Source organism: Cervus elaphus, chromosome 12 (genome assembly GCF_910594005.1).
Source record: "Cervus elaphus chromosome 12, mCerEla1.1, whole genome shotgun sequence".
NCBI classification, from domain to species: domain Eukaryota; kingdom Metazoa; phylum Chordata; class Mammalia; order Artiodactyla; family Cervidae; genus Cervus; species Cervus elaphus.
The window spans coordinates 95,188,698-95,208,806 of NC_057826.1; the positions used below are offsets into that span (position 1 = coordinate 95,188,698).

The 20,109-nt window shown below is 42.3% G+C and overlaps 1 protein-coding gene across 6 annotated transcripts in view; it reads left to right on the forward strand.

The window, feature by feature from the left end:
- The window catches only part of LOC122704943 (TIR domain-containing adapter molecule 2), a 41,929-nt gene extending 30,086 nt beyond the window's left edge, over nt 1-11,843 (forward strand). For 4 of the 6 annotated variants that reach the window (XM_043920079.1, XM_043920080.1, XM_043920083.1 and 1 more), the window contains exon 2: nt 9,181-11,843. In XM_043920079.1, coding sequence (XP_043776014.1) covers nt 9,240-9,938 — 699 coding nt within the window. In that variant the 5' untranslated portion in view covers nt 9,181-9,239 and the 3' untranslated portion in view covers nt 9,939-11,843. Of the gene's footprint in view, nt 1-5,057; nt 5,524-9,180 lie in introns of those variants that run through there. The other 2 variants (XM_043920082.1, XM_043920084.1) reach the window with 2 other exon arrangements.
- The last annotated feature ends 8,266 nt before the right edge of the window (nt 11,844-20,109 follow it).

The window sequence follows — 20,109 nt, forward strand, 5'->3', positions numbered from 1 at the left end:
TAACCTTTCTAATGCCAGAGCTGGTACCTAAAGTGGAAAATACAAGCCCTGGTTTACTTTGACTCTAGTAAGTATCAATGGGTAGTAGTTTATACAATTAATCCTTTCATTTAGACTGGGCCTTCTCCATCCTTATGGATCCTATGGAACTCCCCCAAAGAATAAGTAAATGACAACTGACCTTTCATGCAAAGATGGGTACAATAAAGGACAGAAATGCTATGGAACTAACAGAAGCAGAAGATATTAAGAAGAGGTGGCAAGAATACACAGAAGAACTATACAAAAAATATCTTCACAACCCAGATAATCATGATGGTGTGATCACCAACCTAGAGCTAGACATCCTGGCATGCGAAGTCAAGTGGGCCTTAGGAAGCATCACTGTGAACAAAGCTAGTGGAAGTTATGGAATTCCAGTTGAGCTATTTCAAATCCTAAAAGAGGATGCTGTGAAAGTGCTGCACTCAGTATGTCAGCAAACTTGGAAAACTCATCAGTGGCCACAGGACTGGAAAAGATCAGTTTTCATTCCAGTCCAAAAGAAAGGCAATGCCAAAGAATGCTCAAACTACTGCACAGTTGCACTCATCTCACACACTAGTAAAGTAATGCTTAAAATTCTCCAAGCCAGGCTTCAACAGTATGTGAACCGTAAACTTCCGGATGTTCAAGCTGGATTTAAAAAGACAGAGGAACTAGAGATCAAATTGCCAACATCTGCTGAATCATCAAAAAAGCAAGAGAGTTCCAGAAAAACATCTACTTCTGCATTATTGACTGTGCCAAAGCCTTTGATTGTGTGGACCACAACAAACTCTGGAAAATTCTGGAAGAGATGGGAATACCAGACCACCTGACCTGCCTCTTGAGAAATCTGTATGCAGGTCAGGAAGCAACAGTTAGAACTGGACATGGAACAATAGACTGGTTCCAGATAGGGAAAGGAGTATGTCAAGGTTGTATATTTTCACCCTGCTTTTTTAACTTATATACAGAGTACATCATGAGAAATGCTGGGCTGGATGAAGCACAAGCTGGAATCAAGATTGCGGGAGGAATATCAATAACCTCAGATATGCAGATGACACTATCCTTATGGCAGAAAGTGAAGAAGAACTAAAGAGCCTCTTGATGAAAGTGAAAGAGGAGAGTGAAAAAGTTGGCTTAAAGCTCAACATTCAGAAAACTAAGATCATGGCATCTGGTCCCATCACTTCATGGCATAATAGATGGGGAAACAGTGGAAACAGTGACAGACTTTATTTTTGGGGGCTCCAAAATCACTGCAGATGGTGACTGCAGCCATGAAATTAAAAGACGCTTGCTCCTGGGAATAAAAGTTATGACCAACCTAGACAGCATGTTAAAAAGCAAAGACATTACTTTGCCAACAAAGGTCTGTCTAGTCAAAGCTATGGTTTTTCCAGTAGTCATGTATGGATGTGAGAGTCAGACTATAAAAGAAAGCTGAGTGCCGAAAAATTGATTGAATTGTGGTGTTTGAAAAGACTCTTGAATGTCCCTTGGACTGCAAGGAGATCCAATCAGTCCATCCTGAAGGAAATCAGTCCTGAATATTCATTGAAGGATGCTGAAGCTGAAACTCCAATACTTTGGCCACCTGGTGTGAAGAGCTGAATCATTTGAAAAGACCCTGATGCTGGGAAAGATTGAAGGCGGGAGAAGAAGGGGACAACAGAGGATGAGATGGTTGGATGGCATCACCAACTCAATGGACATGAGTTTGAGTAAACTCCGGGAGTTGGTGATGGACGGGGAGGCCTAGCATGATGCAGTTCATGGGGTCGCAAAGAGTCAGACACTACTGAACAACTGAACTGAACTGACCTTCAGTAAATGTTATTTCAGTAAAGATAAGGTGGAGTCAAATTCTACCCATCCTATTCCTGAATATATTGATCACCCTAGTGGGGATTTTAAAGTATTTTCAGGGTGTGGGTCTGACATAAAAGTCTGCATGATCCTCGTCTTAACTGGCACAGGTCTGTTCTGTCACGTCCTGGCAATAAATATCCTGGGTCATCCAGGCCATCCGGCTCCCACTGGAATTGCTCACCTCTGCCTCTCCAGCGTGAAATCTGCTGCAGACAGCACATGGATGAACGGTGTGGCTGTGTTGCAGTGAAACTTACAAAAGCAGATGGCTGTGCCATATTTTGCTGCTGGCTTGCTGTAGTCTCATGGCCTGGATTTGGATGCTGTATCAATTAGTTGTTTAGTTGCAGAAAACAGAATCTACTCAAGCTAGTTTAAGCAGAAAGGTATACAGTAGCAGATATTACAAAAGGTACCCTATCATTGGGCGAGTTGAAGAGCTAGGCTCCAGGTGGAGTTTCTGGGAACACCTCGGAACACCACCTGCAGATCTGGTCTAGTGGAGCAGGGGCTTTTGCCAAAACCGTGAACCCGCCTGCAGCTCAGCATGCTGCCAGCTCCTGAATCACACCAGTTCTGCAAAGTATTGCTTCATGCTCTGCCTCCCTTCATATTTAACTCAGACATGTTGGCAGAACATAAGTTACACCCAGTACCCTAACTTGAAGGAAGTCTGGGAAATACAGCTTTTAGTACTTGTAGTACAAGAAGGTTCACTAAAAGGAAGTTGGCATAAATTTTGGTTGAGCCCATCTGCTGTACCTGCTACAGAATGCCCCGTTGGCTACTTAACATCCATACCTTCCCCTTCCTTTCCTAAGCCTCCAGACAAGGACCACAGGAGCAGCACGGTCTCTTCCGATATAATGCAGCCATGCCTCCTAAAAACCAAGTGTGCTCACTTTCTCCCAAGATGCTAAATCCCAGAGTCCTACAGGTCACCACGTCATCTGCAGTGTTCATCGCAGACTTTACCCTGAGACCTGGCACCCTGAGGAATTTGGTGGCTTCCCTCCTCCTCGCAGAGAACAGGGGAATAGGAGAGAGACAGGGCTGCCCAGTCACCAAGAGGAAAACAGCTCAGCCCTCAGAAGTTCCCACACATTTTCATCCTCTTTGTCTCTACCAGCCAGTTCCCTGTATTTCCAGGCATTCCAGGTTTCCCTCCTCTTAGTGACGTCATCTCCGTTTGTAGCTGTTGACCTCCTGTCCTTCTTACTAAGCTTCCCTCTCTCCTGCACATTTTCGTCTCCCCGTCACTGCTTGGTTGCGGGCTCTGCTTTCTCACCTCGGTTATTGCAGCAGCCTCTCATCCGATTCCTCTTCCTGTCCACAGCCTCACGGTCTCCTTACTCCAGCTATCTTAATCTGTCTAAAACAAGTCAGATCATGTCACTCCCCTACTTAACACCTGCCAGGGGCTCCCTGTCTGCCCACGGGATCAAATTCAAAGTCCTGAGCCTAATATTCTAGGTTCCTTACTCTCTAATCCTGCTGTCTGTCTATCCTGATGTCTAACACTATCCTATCCCCCTCCCATCCCTGCATATGGACTTGAGGCTTCTAAACACCAAGTGCAAAGCCTTCCTAACATGCTGTGCCCTCTGGTGCCTCAAGTGTTTTTGCAAATACTGCTCCCACTGCCTGAAACCGTCCCTTCTCAGCCTTCCTGATGTGAGTGCTCCCTGCTGCAGTGTCCATCCTCAGTGCTCCAGTAGCACCTGTTACCTGGCGGGAGCACCTGTGCAGTGAGTCCTGTCTCTGCATCCTGGCTCCACATCCCTAAAACACAGCAGGGCTTGGTGCAGAGTAAGTTTTCAACAGCATTTACATTTATTAATAATGACAAAGCCTGTTAATTAAGCAAAGAAACTAATTTTGTACATATTTGCCACAAGATGGTGCTATTCAGATAGGAAAAACAACTGAAAGTTTCTCCAGGGCAGAAGAAGCCAAGTACTAGATGCCTAAATGTTCGTCAGAGGCAGTGATTTAAACACATAAGCATTTTCAGTGGTGAACACAAGGACAGGTTGAAAATTGTGTATGAATGTGTATTTTGTTATCAAATTATTACCGGTCATTGTTTCACTTCCTGTTGTTTGGGAGTCTCTCTCTCTCGAAGTTGTCAAAATTGTTTTTAAATAGCAAACAGTAACTCTTAATTCTAAGGGCAACAAACTTTTATGGAGGGTTATAGTTGGACTTTTCAGCGAAACAGAACCAGTAGGTTTCACAGGGAGAGAGGGAGGAAGGGTGGGAGGTTCACTTTAAGAAATTGACTCCTGTGACTGGCAGGGCTGGAAACTCAGATCAGAGTTGACTTTGCTGTCTTGCATCTGAAGACTGGAAATTCAGGTGGAATTTCTCTGTTGCCTTCCAAAGGCAGAATTCCTTTGGGAAACCTCATTATTGCTCTTAAGGCCTTCATTTATTGGCTACGTCTCACCCACACTATGGAGAGTAATCTGCTTTACTCAAAGTCTACCGCGTTATTTATTTACATTTTAAATTTAAGATAACAGTTGATTTACAATCTTATATTCAGCTAGACAGCAGAGTGACTCGGTATTTTTACAATTAAAGTCTACTGCTTTAAATGTCAGTCTCATCTAAAAATATCTGCAGGGCGACATCTGGACTGATGTTTGACCAAACAACTAGGCACTGTAGCCTTGCCCAGCTGACACCTACAATTAACAAAGGTCTAACAAAGGTCGTAAAGGTCTAGGTGAGGAAAGTAAACTTTGTATGAAGGAGAAATTCACACTGATGTTTCAGTTTTGAGTTAGGGCCAGGACAGAGAGGGCTGGCCGTAACCACCCCAAGGAACCTCCTGGGAAGTTTCTGCAGGAAGAGAGGCTGTGGTGGGATAGGATGCCCCGGGTGCTGCCCTGACCCTTCTCCAACCACAGAAGGCTTCTGCTGGGGGCACGAGGGCACATGGGGGCTAGTCAACACGCCAGTTCAGTCCCTGGGTCCGAAAGATCCCCAGGAGGAGGGAATGGCAACCCATTCCAGTATTCTTGCCTGGAGAATCCCATGGACAGAGGAGCCTGGCGGGCTGCAAAGAGTCAGACACGACTAAAGCGATTCAGCACACAGAAGCGTAAAGAAGAATAATAACCTTGTGGACACCCCAACAGCTTCCATCCTCTATCATTTAAGTTTTGTTTATGCTACAAGACTGAGGTTTGGGGCGGTCCTAAGGAAGGAGTTTTGCTTCCTCTTTTCCTGAGAATAATGAAATAGTCAAAGGGAAGTCGTGTTAGCATCCTCTGCCGCAGCCAACTCACCCCTCTGGATGCATATGGCTTAGTTCTGTGTTCTGTTACTAAAGTAAAACTGTGAAGTGTTTTTCAGCTTCTTTGTTATGTATTTAATAACAAAATTAACAGCTAAAAACTTAGGGAGCACTCTTCTAAGCCATTTGATCTTCCTGAAAACCTTAAAGGTAGATATTTTAATTACCACCATTTAACACACAATGAGATCAAAGCACAGAGATACACGTAAGTAACTTTGTGAAGTTTGCTCAGCGTTCAGTTGTTCTTTCGATGAATTTGTAGGGGAGAAAGTGGTCTCCTGGTCCTATTCCTCCACCATCTTGGCTCCTCCTTACACGTAAGTAACTTGTACAAAGTCTTGCAGTTGTTTTTTTATAGTAGGCCTGGGATTTATGTTCACACAGTCTGATTCCAGAGTGCATAATCTTAATGACAATGGAAATTTGTATTTGTCTGTTGCCTGCTATGATTCTTCTCTATATTCTTTCTTACTTCCTATAATATTTTTGCACACTTGCCACGTATGCATAGATACCATTCAGTTCTTTTCATCTCACTCCTGTTAAATGTGGGGGGATTCCATTGGCACCTTCTTTTGCCTGACTCTGCTGATCCTGGACCTGTTGCTTTTCCCTACAGAACTTCCTTTTAAGGGGTCCGTTCTGATAAGTTGTATCTTTCCACGTTTCTGTTGCCCTGAGGGAATGTGAATAGCTCCACTGGGCTGTGGTCAATAGTAATTGGTCCTTTTGGTCTTAGATCTTTTCTGGGGCATGGGTTGGAGGTGGGCATGTCATTCTGTCAAGTTAAAAGCAAAACAAAAAAATGTTCAGTCTTACAGAGAGCAGTTTTGCCAAATCTATCACTGTGACAAATGCATTTGTCCTTTGATATAGAAATTCCATTTGGCTCATTATTCTACAGATGACCTTGGATGTAAATGAAGTGGCCCTTGTACAAAGTTATTCATTGCAGCATTTTCATAATAGTTGTAGACTGGAAACAAATCACATAATCGAGAACAGGGGACAATTAGGGTACATTCACATGTTGGGAGATTATGTTGTAAATAAGAATGTGGAGTTTCTCTGTATGCTGATATGGAAGGCTCTAAAGTTATATTATTAAGGGAAAAAGCAGTCACCTACCTATCTATCTATTACTCTTTGGCAGTGTATATGTATATATACGACGATACTTTTTTTAAAAAAGGAAAAAAATATATAGATATATTTATAAGGCAATATTGGAAGAACATAGGAGAAACTAATAAAAATAGTCACTAGTAGGAGGCCATGGGGGTAACAGGATGAACGGGGAAGACAAGGATGGCAGTAACACTTTTCAATATCAATATTTTCAAAATTTACCATTCCAAAAAAGTAAATTAAAAATGTATAAACATGCAAAACTGTGTACATACACACATTTTTATTCCTGTAAGCAATCCTGTGTGCCTTTCCCCAGAGGCCACCTTCACTCTGCTCCCACTTAGCTGAGGGGAAGGAGCTGAAACCTAAATCTCTTAACCCTGGTGCTGACTGTCTGTGATGGGGGAGGAAGATGTTGACAAGGCTTTGCAGGATTCTCTCCGCCAGCCTTCTTTCCTTCCCTGTTTCTTTCCGCATTCCCTGCCTTCCTTCTGTTCTTTTTGTTGATGGAGTTCATTAGCTCAGGGTGAGCACAGTCAGGCTCTCCCACCTACTTTGCAGCCTTGAGAACCCCTGTGATGAATCTGGAGCACTTCTCCATCTCTGGATCACGTGGTGATGGGAAAAGCAGATCTCTAGCACAGAAAAACTTCCTGCATCTTTTCCTCTTGGCTATCTCCTTACTGTCCTCCCCAAATTAGAAGTTTTCAGACACTGTCACTGACTTGTTTCTCGCTGGTCTGCTTCAGGCAGAGGTAGGCAGCAGTGCTTGGAAGGGGAAACAGCACATCATAGATTTCTGGAGTGTTTTGCTCTTTTCTGCCTACCAGCATTTAAGGAAAATGAGACATAAAATTGTAATTCTTATCCATGGTGTAATTCTTTCCTTTTGTTGTTGGCATGTGTGCTAAGTCACTTCATTCGTGTCTGACTCTTTGTGACCCCATGGACTGTAGCCCACCAGGCTCCTCTGTCCATGGGATTTTTCATGCAAGAATACTGGAGTGGGTTGCCATTCCCTTCTCCAGAGTATCTTCCTGACCCAGGGGTTGAACTCGTATCTCTTATGTCTCCTACATTTGCAGGCAAGTTCTTTACCATTAGCACCACCTGTTTATTTTGTATTTATTTCAAAAAGTTCGTGATCTAACTTGACACACCGTTTTCCTTAGAGGTTTTTGACACTTCTTAGGAAAATCTGCCATCTTAACTTCACATGCCCTCATCTTCAGCAACTAGTGTATAAGATTAAGTATAAGTTAAGTCGGTTTAAAAACCTATCTTAATGAGTAAGTGAAGATTATTTTAACTGACACTTTATATAGATTGAATAGTTTAACTTATTTTTAACGCAGGGGAAGCTTCTTTCTGCAATTTTGCATAGTAAAATTTTTTCATGATACAATAACAAAGCAGTAAATCCTAAGCAAGGATGAGAGTCTGAATTCATTTAGGTTTATTATTTGGGATGTATGTATGTAGCGTTGGAGGGTTGTCATGCCTTGGACTACCGCTGGGTGGCTGGCATGGTGTACTGTGGACCCAAACGTGACGTACAGACAGAATAGATGACAGGTGGTAGCCAGCAATTCCTTCACTGTTCAGGGACAGTGGCAAACCTTTCACTCCTTAAGTACATTAGAAAGAAAATTCTCTTATTTTTTCTTCCCATGACAGTTTTTCACCAGTTTTGCTGCATGGCTTCTTCTAAACCTGAGTTATTTTGGCATATGTAATACACTTCATGTTACTTAGGTCATTATGAGTAAAACTCTTGTTTCTTCTTGAACTCTGGTTTTTGCCCATGAACAATAAATAAAAATGCTTGGAATATAGCCTATGGGCCCATATTTTGAAAACATGGAATTTATATTTATTCTAAGTTTTCTGTCTTTTGATAAAAGAATCCCCCTTGAAACTGCCTATTTTGGGAATTATTAGCAACACTGTGAACATGATCTGAATATTTATTTAAATTAGATTCACATGGAGTCCCTTTCACAGCTGATCTAATTCTTCCATCTGAATTTAGAATTTTTTAAATAAAAGAACAAGTATAGACTAGAATGATTATTTGTTAATTTCACTGATGAAAACCACAAGGCTGTTTGCAGATTTCATGTCCACACCAGGATGCTCATTGCTCCGTAGGGGAATAAGTTTGTTTTCTTAAGTGTTCTGAGGATTAGCTGGAAAAAGATATTGCTTACTTTTCACAGTCCTTACTATAGTCTCTCTACCAGCCCCATTATAATGTGGCCTGACTGTAGACAAACAAAAAGACTAAACCAGTGAATCCTGGGCAACGTGTCATTTGACATTTCAGATCTTCTCTTTATTCTGAGTCAGTGGAGCTGCCTGCTAGCCATCTTTAGGATATTTGTATTGTTTTGTATTTGTGTTTGATACAAAAATAAATTTTGAATTTAATATTGGAATATTCTGTTTCTTTAGGTTTTGCACTTTCTAGTCCACACAATAATTTGTTAGAATAATGAAGTTGGATTTATACTGCATATGATCAGTACCTTTTCACTAAATACCAAAGTAATTTATTTTAATATGGAGGTTTATGGAGTGAATATAGTACCATTTAAAATTTCCAAATGCCTCCTATTGTATTAACTGGACCCTCTTTAACTTAGCCTTGACTACTTGTAATAGCCCTTGTGAAGCTCAAAAAAGACAAGTGATTCCATTTCCCAGTGATCTGTTTGACACTTCTTTCTTTAAGAACTTTATATTAGAATCCTCTTGAGGTTTTTCAGGTTGAATGAAATTTTCCACTTTTAATGTTTTGATTGAGTTTACAGTATACTTCTGCTTGTTATTTCTCCTTTTAGAACGAAATGAAATGCTGAGAAATAAGTAAAGCTTCCCTCTTCTGACTCGGATCTTTATAATGGGTATCGGAAAGTCTAAAATGGACCCCTGCCATCTCTCTGTGCCTTGGGGTAAAAGCCAGAGTGTGGATCCTAGTCAAAGCCGTCACACGCTGGATTCCAAGCAGTCGGAAGACATCTGCCTGCGTGGTGATGCTGTGTGCAGCAGTCCTGCAGAGATGCCAGCAGGGGAGCAGGAGGGGGTGGAGGAGAGGCTGGAAGAGGACACGGAAGAAGAGGTGTTCCTCAAATTTGTGATACTGCACGCTGAAGAAGACACAGGCGAAGCCCTCCGAGTCCAGAGTCTGCTGGAAAACGACTTCGGCATCAAACCTGGAATCATCTTTGCCGAGATGCCGTGTGGCAGACAGCATTTACAGAACTTGGATGATGCTGTCAACGGGTCTGCCTGGACTATCTTACTGTTGACCGAAAACTTCTTAAGGGACACCTGGTGTAAGTTCCAGTTCTATTCGTCCCTCATGAACTCCGTTAACAGGCAGCACAAGTACAACTCCGTCATCCCCATGCGGCCCCTGAACAAGCCCCTGCCCCGAGAGAGAACTCCCTTTGCTCTGCGAACCATCAACGCCCTGGAGGAAGAAAGTCATGGCTTTCCTACCCAGGTGGAAAGGATTTTTCAGGAGTCTGTGTACAGGATACAGCAAGCTATATGGAAAGAGACCAGAAATACAGTACAAAGGCAGTCTGTTGCCTGAGACAGCACACACAACACGAGACAGACTCGTGTTTTGTAAAACAAAACAAAAAGCTTCACTTGCGAAAACAAGTTCCTAGGAGAGGTTTCAGTGAAAGAGAACCTTCCTGTTACAAAACCTGTGGAGCCCAAGAAAGATAAATGTCTGCAGGACAGTCCATAGAATTGTGGTATTTGATGTTTCCATAAACTGGAAATCATCCGAGTTTGAAGAGCTCTGTTTCCTCTCACAGTTTTCCTGGTTCATGATTACTACAAAGGGTATTTTAAATTGATCTTCCTTATGTTGAACTTGATCAAAAACTTAGAGACATTTAAAAAATGCAATTAATTACCCTTTGATTTTGTTCTCAAAGGACACACAGAAAAAAACAACCTTGAGAGATCTGACCAGCCTGCCTTTCGAGGTACCTGTCGCGAATGTTGCAACGAAGCACTCCCGGTGTTGTCACCCAGACACGGGGACAGCCAGGCTAGCACATTTAGAATGTTGAGTACTGATAAATGTGAAACCCAAAATAGATGCGGCAGTGGTGGGGCCCTTTAAATAATCCAGTCAAATGTCCTTCCCTTTCTGCTGCAGTTTACGTGCAGGCAGAACTGCAGGCAGTTCCCACCACATTTGTTGGTACTGTGATTAGGGACTCTGTGCCTGGTGTGGACATGACCCCTGGAGCCAGAAGCTCTCTATGTTGGTTGTCAGCTATGACCAGGACTTTATCTGAAGAGCTTCTGAAAGGTGTATGTGTCCTTGATCAGATGTTCTCTTTTAAAATCAATAACCTCTCCTCTGCAAGCTGTTAAAAATTCTTATCTCACACAGTGCTTTATCAAGGAAATATTTCTCAGTAGCCTGAGTGTGTGTGTGTGTGTGTAATGTGAGTGTGTGTTGTAGATTACTTTCAGACTTGAAGTGGGAAATGCATTTTATGGTTTCTTGTCCCACAATGATAGCAAATCGGAGGCTCCAAGCAGACCAGTTCCTTTCTTTCACAGCCCTTCTGCCCCAGCTGAGATTGACGGAGAACTATCAAGTGCAGACCACGAATGGGAGAGTGTGAGTCCGTCATGCTGGAATGAGGAAAGCACCCGATAGGGTATCAGAGCACCTGGTTCTTGTCCAGTCTTTTTCACTGAGGAGGAATGTGACCGTGGGCAAGCTACTACCCTCCTTCATCTGTGAAAAGAAAAGATTGGATTGATAAATCTGCAAAGGGCATTGTCCTCTTCCAGAATGTGAACAACTAGGAACCAGGAAAGGGAACAAGCAAACAAATGATAGAATTTCATAATATGATTTATAATTTAATAGATGCAGGAGGCTTCATGTATATGCTCACAATGAAAGGCTGTTGTATATGTTTATAGCGTAATTGGCTTCTAATGCTACCCATTATGCTTTTACAGTCACAGAAAAATATTACAATGCATGCTTGCTTAGATTTTTTTTAATTAAAAATTTTTTTTTTTCTAGAGACCTTTGCTGCAGAAACATTCTGCCCTATTTTTCTTTCTCTTTATCCCCACTTCTCCTCCATATCCCCTTGCTAACACTGGGGTTTGCTCACAGCTTTCTGCAGTCCGCCTCTTCACAGTCATGAACCAACATGTTTCATAATCTTGCAAGTAAGTCAGGCCTCCCCCGCTACTAGTACTTATGAAAGATGAGATTCCTCTCATTGCGTGGTGACTTAAAAGTCCCCTCCTGTCATAGTAGCTGACTCCTCACTTCTCGTGTTCAGTTCTAATGATAAGCTTTTTTTTTGCCATACTGCTTGCTTCCTGTGTCTCCAGTTTCACATACAAATAAAACATTAACTGCTCACCCTTGCTTGCCTGCCTGCCTGCCAAAGTTGGAGCAGTTGATGCTGGATGGTGTTTTTTAAATAAATGTTTTTATTCTTTACCTTGACTAAACTTGATTATTTTCCTGTGTCAGTGAAGATTGTAGAAAAGTGTTTTGAAAAAAGGCGTCAATCTGTACTTCTCCACAGATCACCAGGCACAACGTCGTCACTTGATTTGGAGTTGAATACATTGAAAAATGTTAAGTACTGACTAACTGGTTATGTTGAAATTAACAATTATAATAAGGGGTTATCAAAATAACTGAGGATAAAAAGAGGTAAAGCTGTGGCCTTTGTCCTGTGAGTGTGTATATGCATGTGTACATAGATTCAGACTTACACACAGGGAAATTGGGTAAAATTTTGCTGCATGCTGGAGAATATCCATTCTGAGTGTCTGTGGGCCTCACTGCTCAGCCTGGAGCTTCACAGAACCTGAGCTGTGTCTTCTGTGTCAGGATTCTCAGCTGTAAGAGAGAGGAAAAGCCAATGCCGTGTGACCTGCACTATAAGGTAAACTTCCTAACTTAGCAAGGGGACCCCTAAGGTATGTGCTTCAAAGATGCCATTAAAAACCCAGTTCTTAGATACAGTGGAGTATCATGCCACCTTAAAAAGAAATAAAATTCTGACACATGCTATAACATGGAACCTTGAAAACACGGTGCTACAGGAAGAAAGACACAAAAGGACAAGTTTGGTTCCACTTATATGAGGTGCCTAGAGTAGTAAATTCATAGAGAAAATAGAGGTGACTAGGGGCTAGGGAGAGGGAAAAAACAGGAATCAGGTTTTGTGGGTATAAAGTTTTATGTTTGGGATGATGAAGTTCTGGAAATGGATAGTGGTGATGGTTGCCCAACATTGCGAGTGTATTTAATGCCCCTGAATTGTATGCTTAAAGTGGTAAATTATATTTGCATTGTACTGCAATAATTTTTTAAAAACCAGGGTCTTTCCATCTTTCTGCTCTGCCGTCCTCAGTGTCCCAGTTGAGTTTTCCGTAAGAGTCGTACCATTGCCGCTTATCAGGCAACAGACATTGGAGCATCCAGCTGAATCAGATGGTGGGAGTGGTTTCACCCAAGTGAGGAAAAATAATTCTTCATTGCACTGTTGAAAATAGTTTATACTTGGTGATAATAAAAAGTCGTCTGACTTCTAATTGGTTTTATTATTATTTTAACATTTTCTCCACCTGCATCCAGGTGGACCCTGCCCATCACCTCCTGCCACCACACTGCTGTGGAGCGAGACTGCCTGGGGTTTTGTTTGTTTACTGTGTATCTTTTTAATTAGTTAATTTTATTTTCGGCTGTGCTGGGTCTTCACTGTCCTACACGGGCTTTCTCTAGTTGCAGGGAGCAGGGGCTACTGCCTGGTCACTGTGGGCTCAGTGCTGTGGCGTCTCTCACAGCACGGGCACTGCCCACGGGCCTCGGTAACTGCTCCGTGTGGGCTCAGCGCTGGCTGCGTGTGGGCGCCAGAGGACAGGCTCGGTAGTTGCACGTGGGCTTAGCTGCCCTGCTGCATGTGGGACCTTCCTGGACTAGCGACTGAACCGGTGTACCCTGCATTGCAAAGTGAACCATCAATGTTTACTATGTATCTTTATTCTCAGTTCTGTGGTATTTGAGTATTTACAGATACCATTTTACATTTACAGATACCTTTTACAATTTTTTAAAATTTTATATTGAAGTATAGTTGATTTACAACGTTGTGTTAGTTTCGGGTATATAGCAAAGTGATTCAGTTATCCATATACATAAGTTCATTCTTTTTCAGATTCTTTTCCCACATAGGTTATTAGAAAATACTGAGTATACTCCCTGTGCTACATCTAATAGGTCCTTGTGGATTATCTGATTTATGCATAGTGCGTGTATATTAATCCCCGCCTCCTAGTTCTCTCCCCCATTCCCCTTTCCTATTTGAAAACAGACCACATTTGTTTTCTATGGCTAGTGAGTCTTTGTTTTGGAAATGAGTTCACTTGTATTTATTTTTCCAGGCCAGAATGCTGGAGTGGGTAACCGTTGCCTTCTCCAGGGGAATCTTCCCAACCCAGGAATCAAACCCAGGTCTCCTGCATTGCAGGTAGATTCTTTACCAGCTGAGCCACTGGGGAAGCCCTTAGATTCTACAGATAAGCAATATTATATGATATTTATCTTTGTCTGGCTTACTTCATTTAGTATGATAATATCTAGACCCGTTCATGTTGCTAGAAATGGCATTTTGTCATTCTTTTTAATGGCTAATATTCCATTGTATAAATGTACCACAACTTCTTTATCTGTTCATCTGTCAATGGACAGCTAGGTTGCTTCCATGTCTTGGCTATTGTACATAGTGCTGCAATGAACTTTGGGGTTGAATCAGACCTATGTCCTCTACAAATTGTGATCTTCCTGGGTCTTGGTGTTCGCATCCAAAAATGAAGACAGTAATGCCTCCCTGGTAGGGTTATTTGGGGGGTTAAATGAAATAATACATGTGAGGTACTCAAATAGTGAGCAATATATGACTTACCATACCACTTCTGTCCCACTAGAACTACTGTGGCCTATACACATTTACTCTGCAACATGGGATGGGGCAGAGGGCAAATATAATTACCCACAACCTTTTCTTGGAACCCTTGCAACTTGAATAGATTTTAAACAGAGAGGAAGCAAGATGCCGGGCCTTATTTCCATGTGCAGTTGTGTTCCCTTCCAGGCTCTGAGCTTTGAGAAGCCTGCCCTGATCAGCAGATGTGTAGATTACAGGTGTGGATGTGGAGGAGGCTGGGGGCAGGGCCCATGACTAACAAGTTAAGGAGGCTGGACCATAGATTGGGAAAGTGGAGTCTTGGTGTGCCAGCTCTGAAGCCAGTTCAGGGGAATGGCCCTGGAGGGGAGGACTTCAGCTGTGTTTTGTTGCTCTTGAGGCTCAGAAGAGGTAGGTAAATGTTGCATATATTTGCATTGGAGCAAGGTAACCCCTTTAACTCAGCCCTCTTTCAGGATTGGCGGGATCATTTTGCCTGGTTTGGGAATACAGGCTGCTTGAAGCTGCTTAGACTGTTTCCCCTGAGAGGAGTGCTCATCTGCTATTCAGCTTCCCATCCTGACTGGCTTTTTGCCCTGAGTTCAGGGTTGCTTGCAGGACTTAATCCCTTCCAGTGCAGGTCAGGGCTGTTTTCCACTTCAGTCCTACGTCTTTTGCTTCTGCAGATCCCAAATTTAAAGCCTTAGTGGAGCCTTGGCGTGGACCCAAACCTCCTGCCAGGACCTCCTCGTGTAAGGATGGAGGGAGCTAGTCACAGAGACCACTTCCCTGGGTCCTCTCATCCCGTGCACTCATTTCTAAAGATGTCAATAGTCATTTTTACGGCCTGGCAGCTCTCTGAACTCTCCTCCTCCCCTTCAGACCTCCCCACGAGTACAGAGGGCACGGGCGTGTTCAGTGATAGCCCATCAGGTGACAGGAGACCAGGTAACCTAAGACTGATGAGGCGGAAAGGCCCAGACTCAGGGCCGACCCCAGGGCAGACACGCTAAAGCTCACCTCACTAGCCGCACAGGCCTGCGGTTTAAAGCAATGACCAAAAGGAATGAATACAGGAGAACCAGTGTTTTTGTCTATGGAACTGATGTTTCTCAGGAGATTCCAAGGAAAAAGAAATGTGTCAGATTTAGAATGTTTAGTGGCTGGATGAAGACAATATTCTTATGTAAATTTGTATTCCAAGTCATACTTGGCAACCCACATTGTCAATTAGCACATTAAGTATGAGTTGGAGTAAACAATACTTGGAAGTGCCATTAATTAATAACTTAAGAGTCTAAAAATGACTTGATGAAAAGCTAAGTTAACCTGTGGAGAAAAATAAAAGACACCGGTTCCCCCTCCTCTTTGCCAGTGTCCCAGCTTCCACATGGTTTACTCCATCTTCTGCCCTGGTTCACACCTCCCTCCCTTTCTGGCAGGAGTGAGAATAGTTCTGGGGGAAAAGAGTTCCTTTATTTGGTAGATCATGCCTCCCATCTCTCCAAATAGAGTCAGTTCTGAGTCATTTTACTCTGAGGTGAATAAATAGGAATGCTTTTTTTTTTTTTAACAAATAACAAGAACCTGCCTTTAAGCAGTTTCGCAATCTAATTGAAAATACTCCTTCCAGCTTTCCAGTCACCTCCTCAAAAAAACAAGCTTCAACAAGGAAATCTACAAACCAGCTTCTCCCAGGGGATTTCCGCAGTTACACTGGCTGAGACGCTGAGACACATTACCAACTTCACAGTTGTTCTAAGTATATTTATAAATAAAAACACTGTCACACGAATCTAGAGTTATGTTGGGGTTATGGTTGTACAATTTTGCAACTATACTAAAAACTGTTGAATTGTACACCTTAAATGGGTAAATGTTATGATATATAAAATATAGCTCAATAAAGAATGAACAAGCAAAACCCCATAAGCTGCAATAACAAAATTCTAGGATGATTTGGAATACTATTTGGCAGTTGATAGTGTTGTTGTAAGTGCGCATGTCTTGCGAACCGAGCAATCTCTCTTCTATATTTGTACCCTAGAGAAGCTCCCACAGGTACCCAAAGATGCACATGTGAGAAAGGTGTCTGTGGCAATATCCTTTGAATAGTAAAAAATATATACATATTGGAAATAATCTAAATGTCCCTCAGTAGAACACAGAAATATGTGGTGGGAGGTTCATACAATTGAATACTATATTTTATATTTAAAATAAGAGAGCTACAAATATCAACATAGGTACCTCCCAGAAACCTAATGTTGAGGAGGTACAGTAAACTGTAGAATAATATGGACAGTCTAATACCATTTATATAGTTATGAAGTATGAGATGACACTAATGGGGATACACATGGATGGTGGCTATTTTCTATGGTCTTGTGTGTGTCTGAATTAGTTGATAATCATTTTTTAAGTTAGCATATACTTATAGTCATGTTAAATGCTAGAGAATTTCCTTCCACCTGCAATGATTTGAGGAATGAAGAAAGGGAAAGACTCTACAGGGAAATCCGTGAAATCAATCATATGCTGGTACTAGTAGGTTTCATTTTTTATCACCTACTATGTCAGGCACTTCCTTCATTATCTCCAGTGGTCCCCTGTTTCGAAATGGTTGGTCTTACTGTGTCCAATACAAGTTCTGGGAAACTGAAGCTGGAGACAAAAGTCATTAGCCAAGATAAGGGGCTGGTAGTTAACGGAGTCTTCAGACTATCACACCGTCTGGCTTCAAATCTTGGTCATCTTTAGGCTCCATAATGTGACTTCTTAATGGATCTGTCTGTTTTCTCAAGGTGGAGAATCTTAGGAGAGGTCTTTAGTACAAAGAGAAAATCATGACAGTTTCTAAGTAAAAACAAGAAATGACATGGTGAACTGGCCCTATCTTTAGTCTTCTTTGCCTGGTATGAGTAACTCCTGACTGGGAGTCGGGGAATCCACGTCCTAACTCCACTATGCTGCTGTCTAGCTCATGTTTCCAGTCTTCAGTCTTTAGGACAGAAATTTCGTCCTAAGGTTTGCTTTGGACTTTTGCTTTGATTTATTTGCTTTCTTTGCTTGTGCTAGATGTTACATATGTTAAATGAAACACTGCTTTGATTTAGAGGGCAGAAAAAACATGAGAGGGACTTCCATGGCACTCCAGTGGTTAGGACTCTACTTCCACTGCAAGGGGCGCAGGTTTGATTTCTGGTCAGCGAACTAAGATCCTGAAAGCCTTGCTATGTGGCCAATAAAAAATAAATAAATTTCCAAAAAGAAAAAAGAGACGGACCCTGTAAGTGGGAATCATATTTGTTTTAGGAAAATTAGTGTCGCAAAGCTCTTGCACACATGTAGCTATGTCTTTTTGTGTGTTCTTTAGAACGAAAAGGTTGTTCAGCAGTGTATGAAACATTGACTAAAGGAGACAAATATAGGACATTCACATATGAGTTTCATAAAGGCCTAGTTCGAACAAAAATTATTTTTGCAATGCTTAGATCATACTATAAAAGTGAAAATCACAAAGTCATGTCAGACTCTTTGTGACCCCATGGACTATACAGTCCATGGAATTCCCCCTGCCAGAATACTGGAGTGTGTGGCTGTTCCCTTCTCCAGGAGATCTTCCCAATTCAGGGATCAAACCCAGGTCTCCCATATTGCAGGCAGATTCTTCACCATCTGAACCACCAGGGAAGTATAAGAATCCTGGAGTGGGTAGCCTATCCCTTCTCCAGCGGATCTTCTGGACCCAGGAAAATTATTAATACCATGAAATAGAATGCCATACATTTTTTTTTGAGATCATGGCCTATAGAGACAAATTGGTGGTGTTCAGTTATTAAGTTCTGTCTGACTCTGCGACACCATGAACTATAGCAGGCTCCTCTCTGCTGAACTGTCCCCCAGAGTTTGCTCAAATTCATGTCCATTGAGTCAGTGATCCTATCTAACCATCTCAGTCTCCGCCGCCCCCTTCTTTTGCCTTCAGTCTTTCCAACATTAGAATCCAATGGTCGGCTCTTTGAATCAGGTGGCGGAAGTATTGGAGCCTCAGCTTCAGCATCAGTCCTTGCAATGAACATACAGGGTTGATTTCCCTTAGGATTGACAGGTTTGATCTCTTTGTAAATGGAGTCACATTATCTGTGCTCAATACTGGTTCTACTATTTACTTCTTGGGTGACTGGGCAAATTAAACTGTCCAGTTGCCTCACTTCTTTGTTTTTATTTTTTGGCTGTGCTTGGTCTTCATTGCTGTGTGCAGGCTTTCTCTAGTTGAGATGAGCAGGACTACTCTCTAGTTGTGGTGCAGGCTTCTCATTGCAGTGGCTTCTCCTGTTGCAGCACATGGGCTCTAGAGTGCCTGGGCTTAGTTGCCTTGTAGCATGTGGGATCTTATCAGACCAGGGATCAAACCCATGTTATCCCCCAGGGATCAAACCATGTGCATTAACAGGTGGATTTTTAGTCGATTCCACCACCAGGGAAATCATGGTTGCCTTATTTTTATAAAATGAAAATCACAGTAATGACTACATCTTAGATTCGTTGTAAAAGGTAATAAATGGGTTAAATACAGGTAAGGTGCTTCAGAGAGGAGGATAACACTTTCATCCTGACTTAGCCCACTATTCATGCCTGATGGCTAAGCTATTCAATAAGCGCATAGACCCAGATCTTGACTGTTGCTCTGTTTTTTCCCTTCCAGACATATGGGTTCACTTTCCTTTGTAAGGAACAATCCATCTGCCACTTAAACAAGAACAGATTTATTGCTTTCAACTTAAAAAAAGACATCTGTAAAGCGGAACTCCATCTTTGTAGGCCTCATCTCCTTGCCTCCTCCAGCCCTGCCTTGATGGCTGTCAGACATCCAGTCGCTAGAGGGAAGCCAAAGGAGAGAACTCAGAGGCTGTGCTCTGAAGGGGAGGTGACGTGAGGACCAGTAGTTAATGACCCTGGGAACTCCATTACTTTGTTTCACTGTGTCTTATGTTACCTGGAGAACCGGAAGCTTCCCAGCCATTCCTTCATTGGTCAGTCTCAGTGTGCACTGCAGTAGCTTTTTCATTTCTCTCTTCAAGCAAGGAGACGAAAGTGAGGGCAGTTTGAGGCCTGACTGTGGCAATTTGAGCCACTGGGGAAGCTCCGGCGTTGGTTAGTGTTCTGCGACATGGTTGGTGTGACAGCCGCTCAGTGGTGTCCGACTCTTTGAGACGTCATGGCTGCAGCCCACCAGGCTCCTCTGCCCACGGGGTTTTCCAGGCAAGAACACTGGAGTGGGTTGCCATTTCCTTCTCCAGGAGATCTTCCTAAACCAGGGATCAACTCAGGTCTCCTGCATTGCAGGTGGATTCTTTACTGTCTGAGCTATCGGGGAAGCCCTAATGTATAATATGATAATATAATTAACACTGCTTTATATTATATATGAAGCCCTATGGTTGGTGTGGGGAGTAGATAATTCAGACTGCCTGACAATTGAGGTCTTTGGGGAACAACAGGTCCTGGTTACTGACCTTTTGCTAAGATGTTTCCTTTATTTTTCTTGGGACTAACTCATTAGGACCCAAGCTGTTTTCTGTGATTATAACAACCTACTCAAATTTAGAAATTTAATGTAGTTCTATTTAATTTTTAGGATAGTATGTTCAAATGCTTAAAAATTCAGAAGTTTCCATGAAGCAGTCCAGTTTCCATTTTCTTTTTTTTTCCAACTTTTTTCTTTTTTTTTTTTTTTTTATTTTTTTATTAGTTGGAGGCTAATTACTTCACAACATTTCAGTGGGT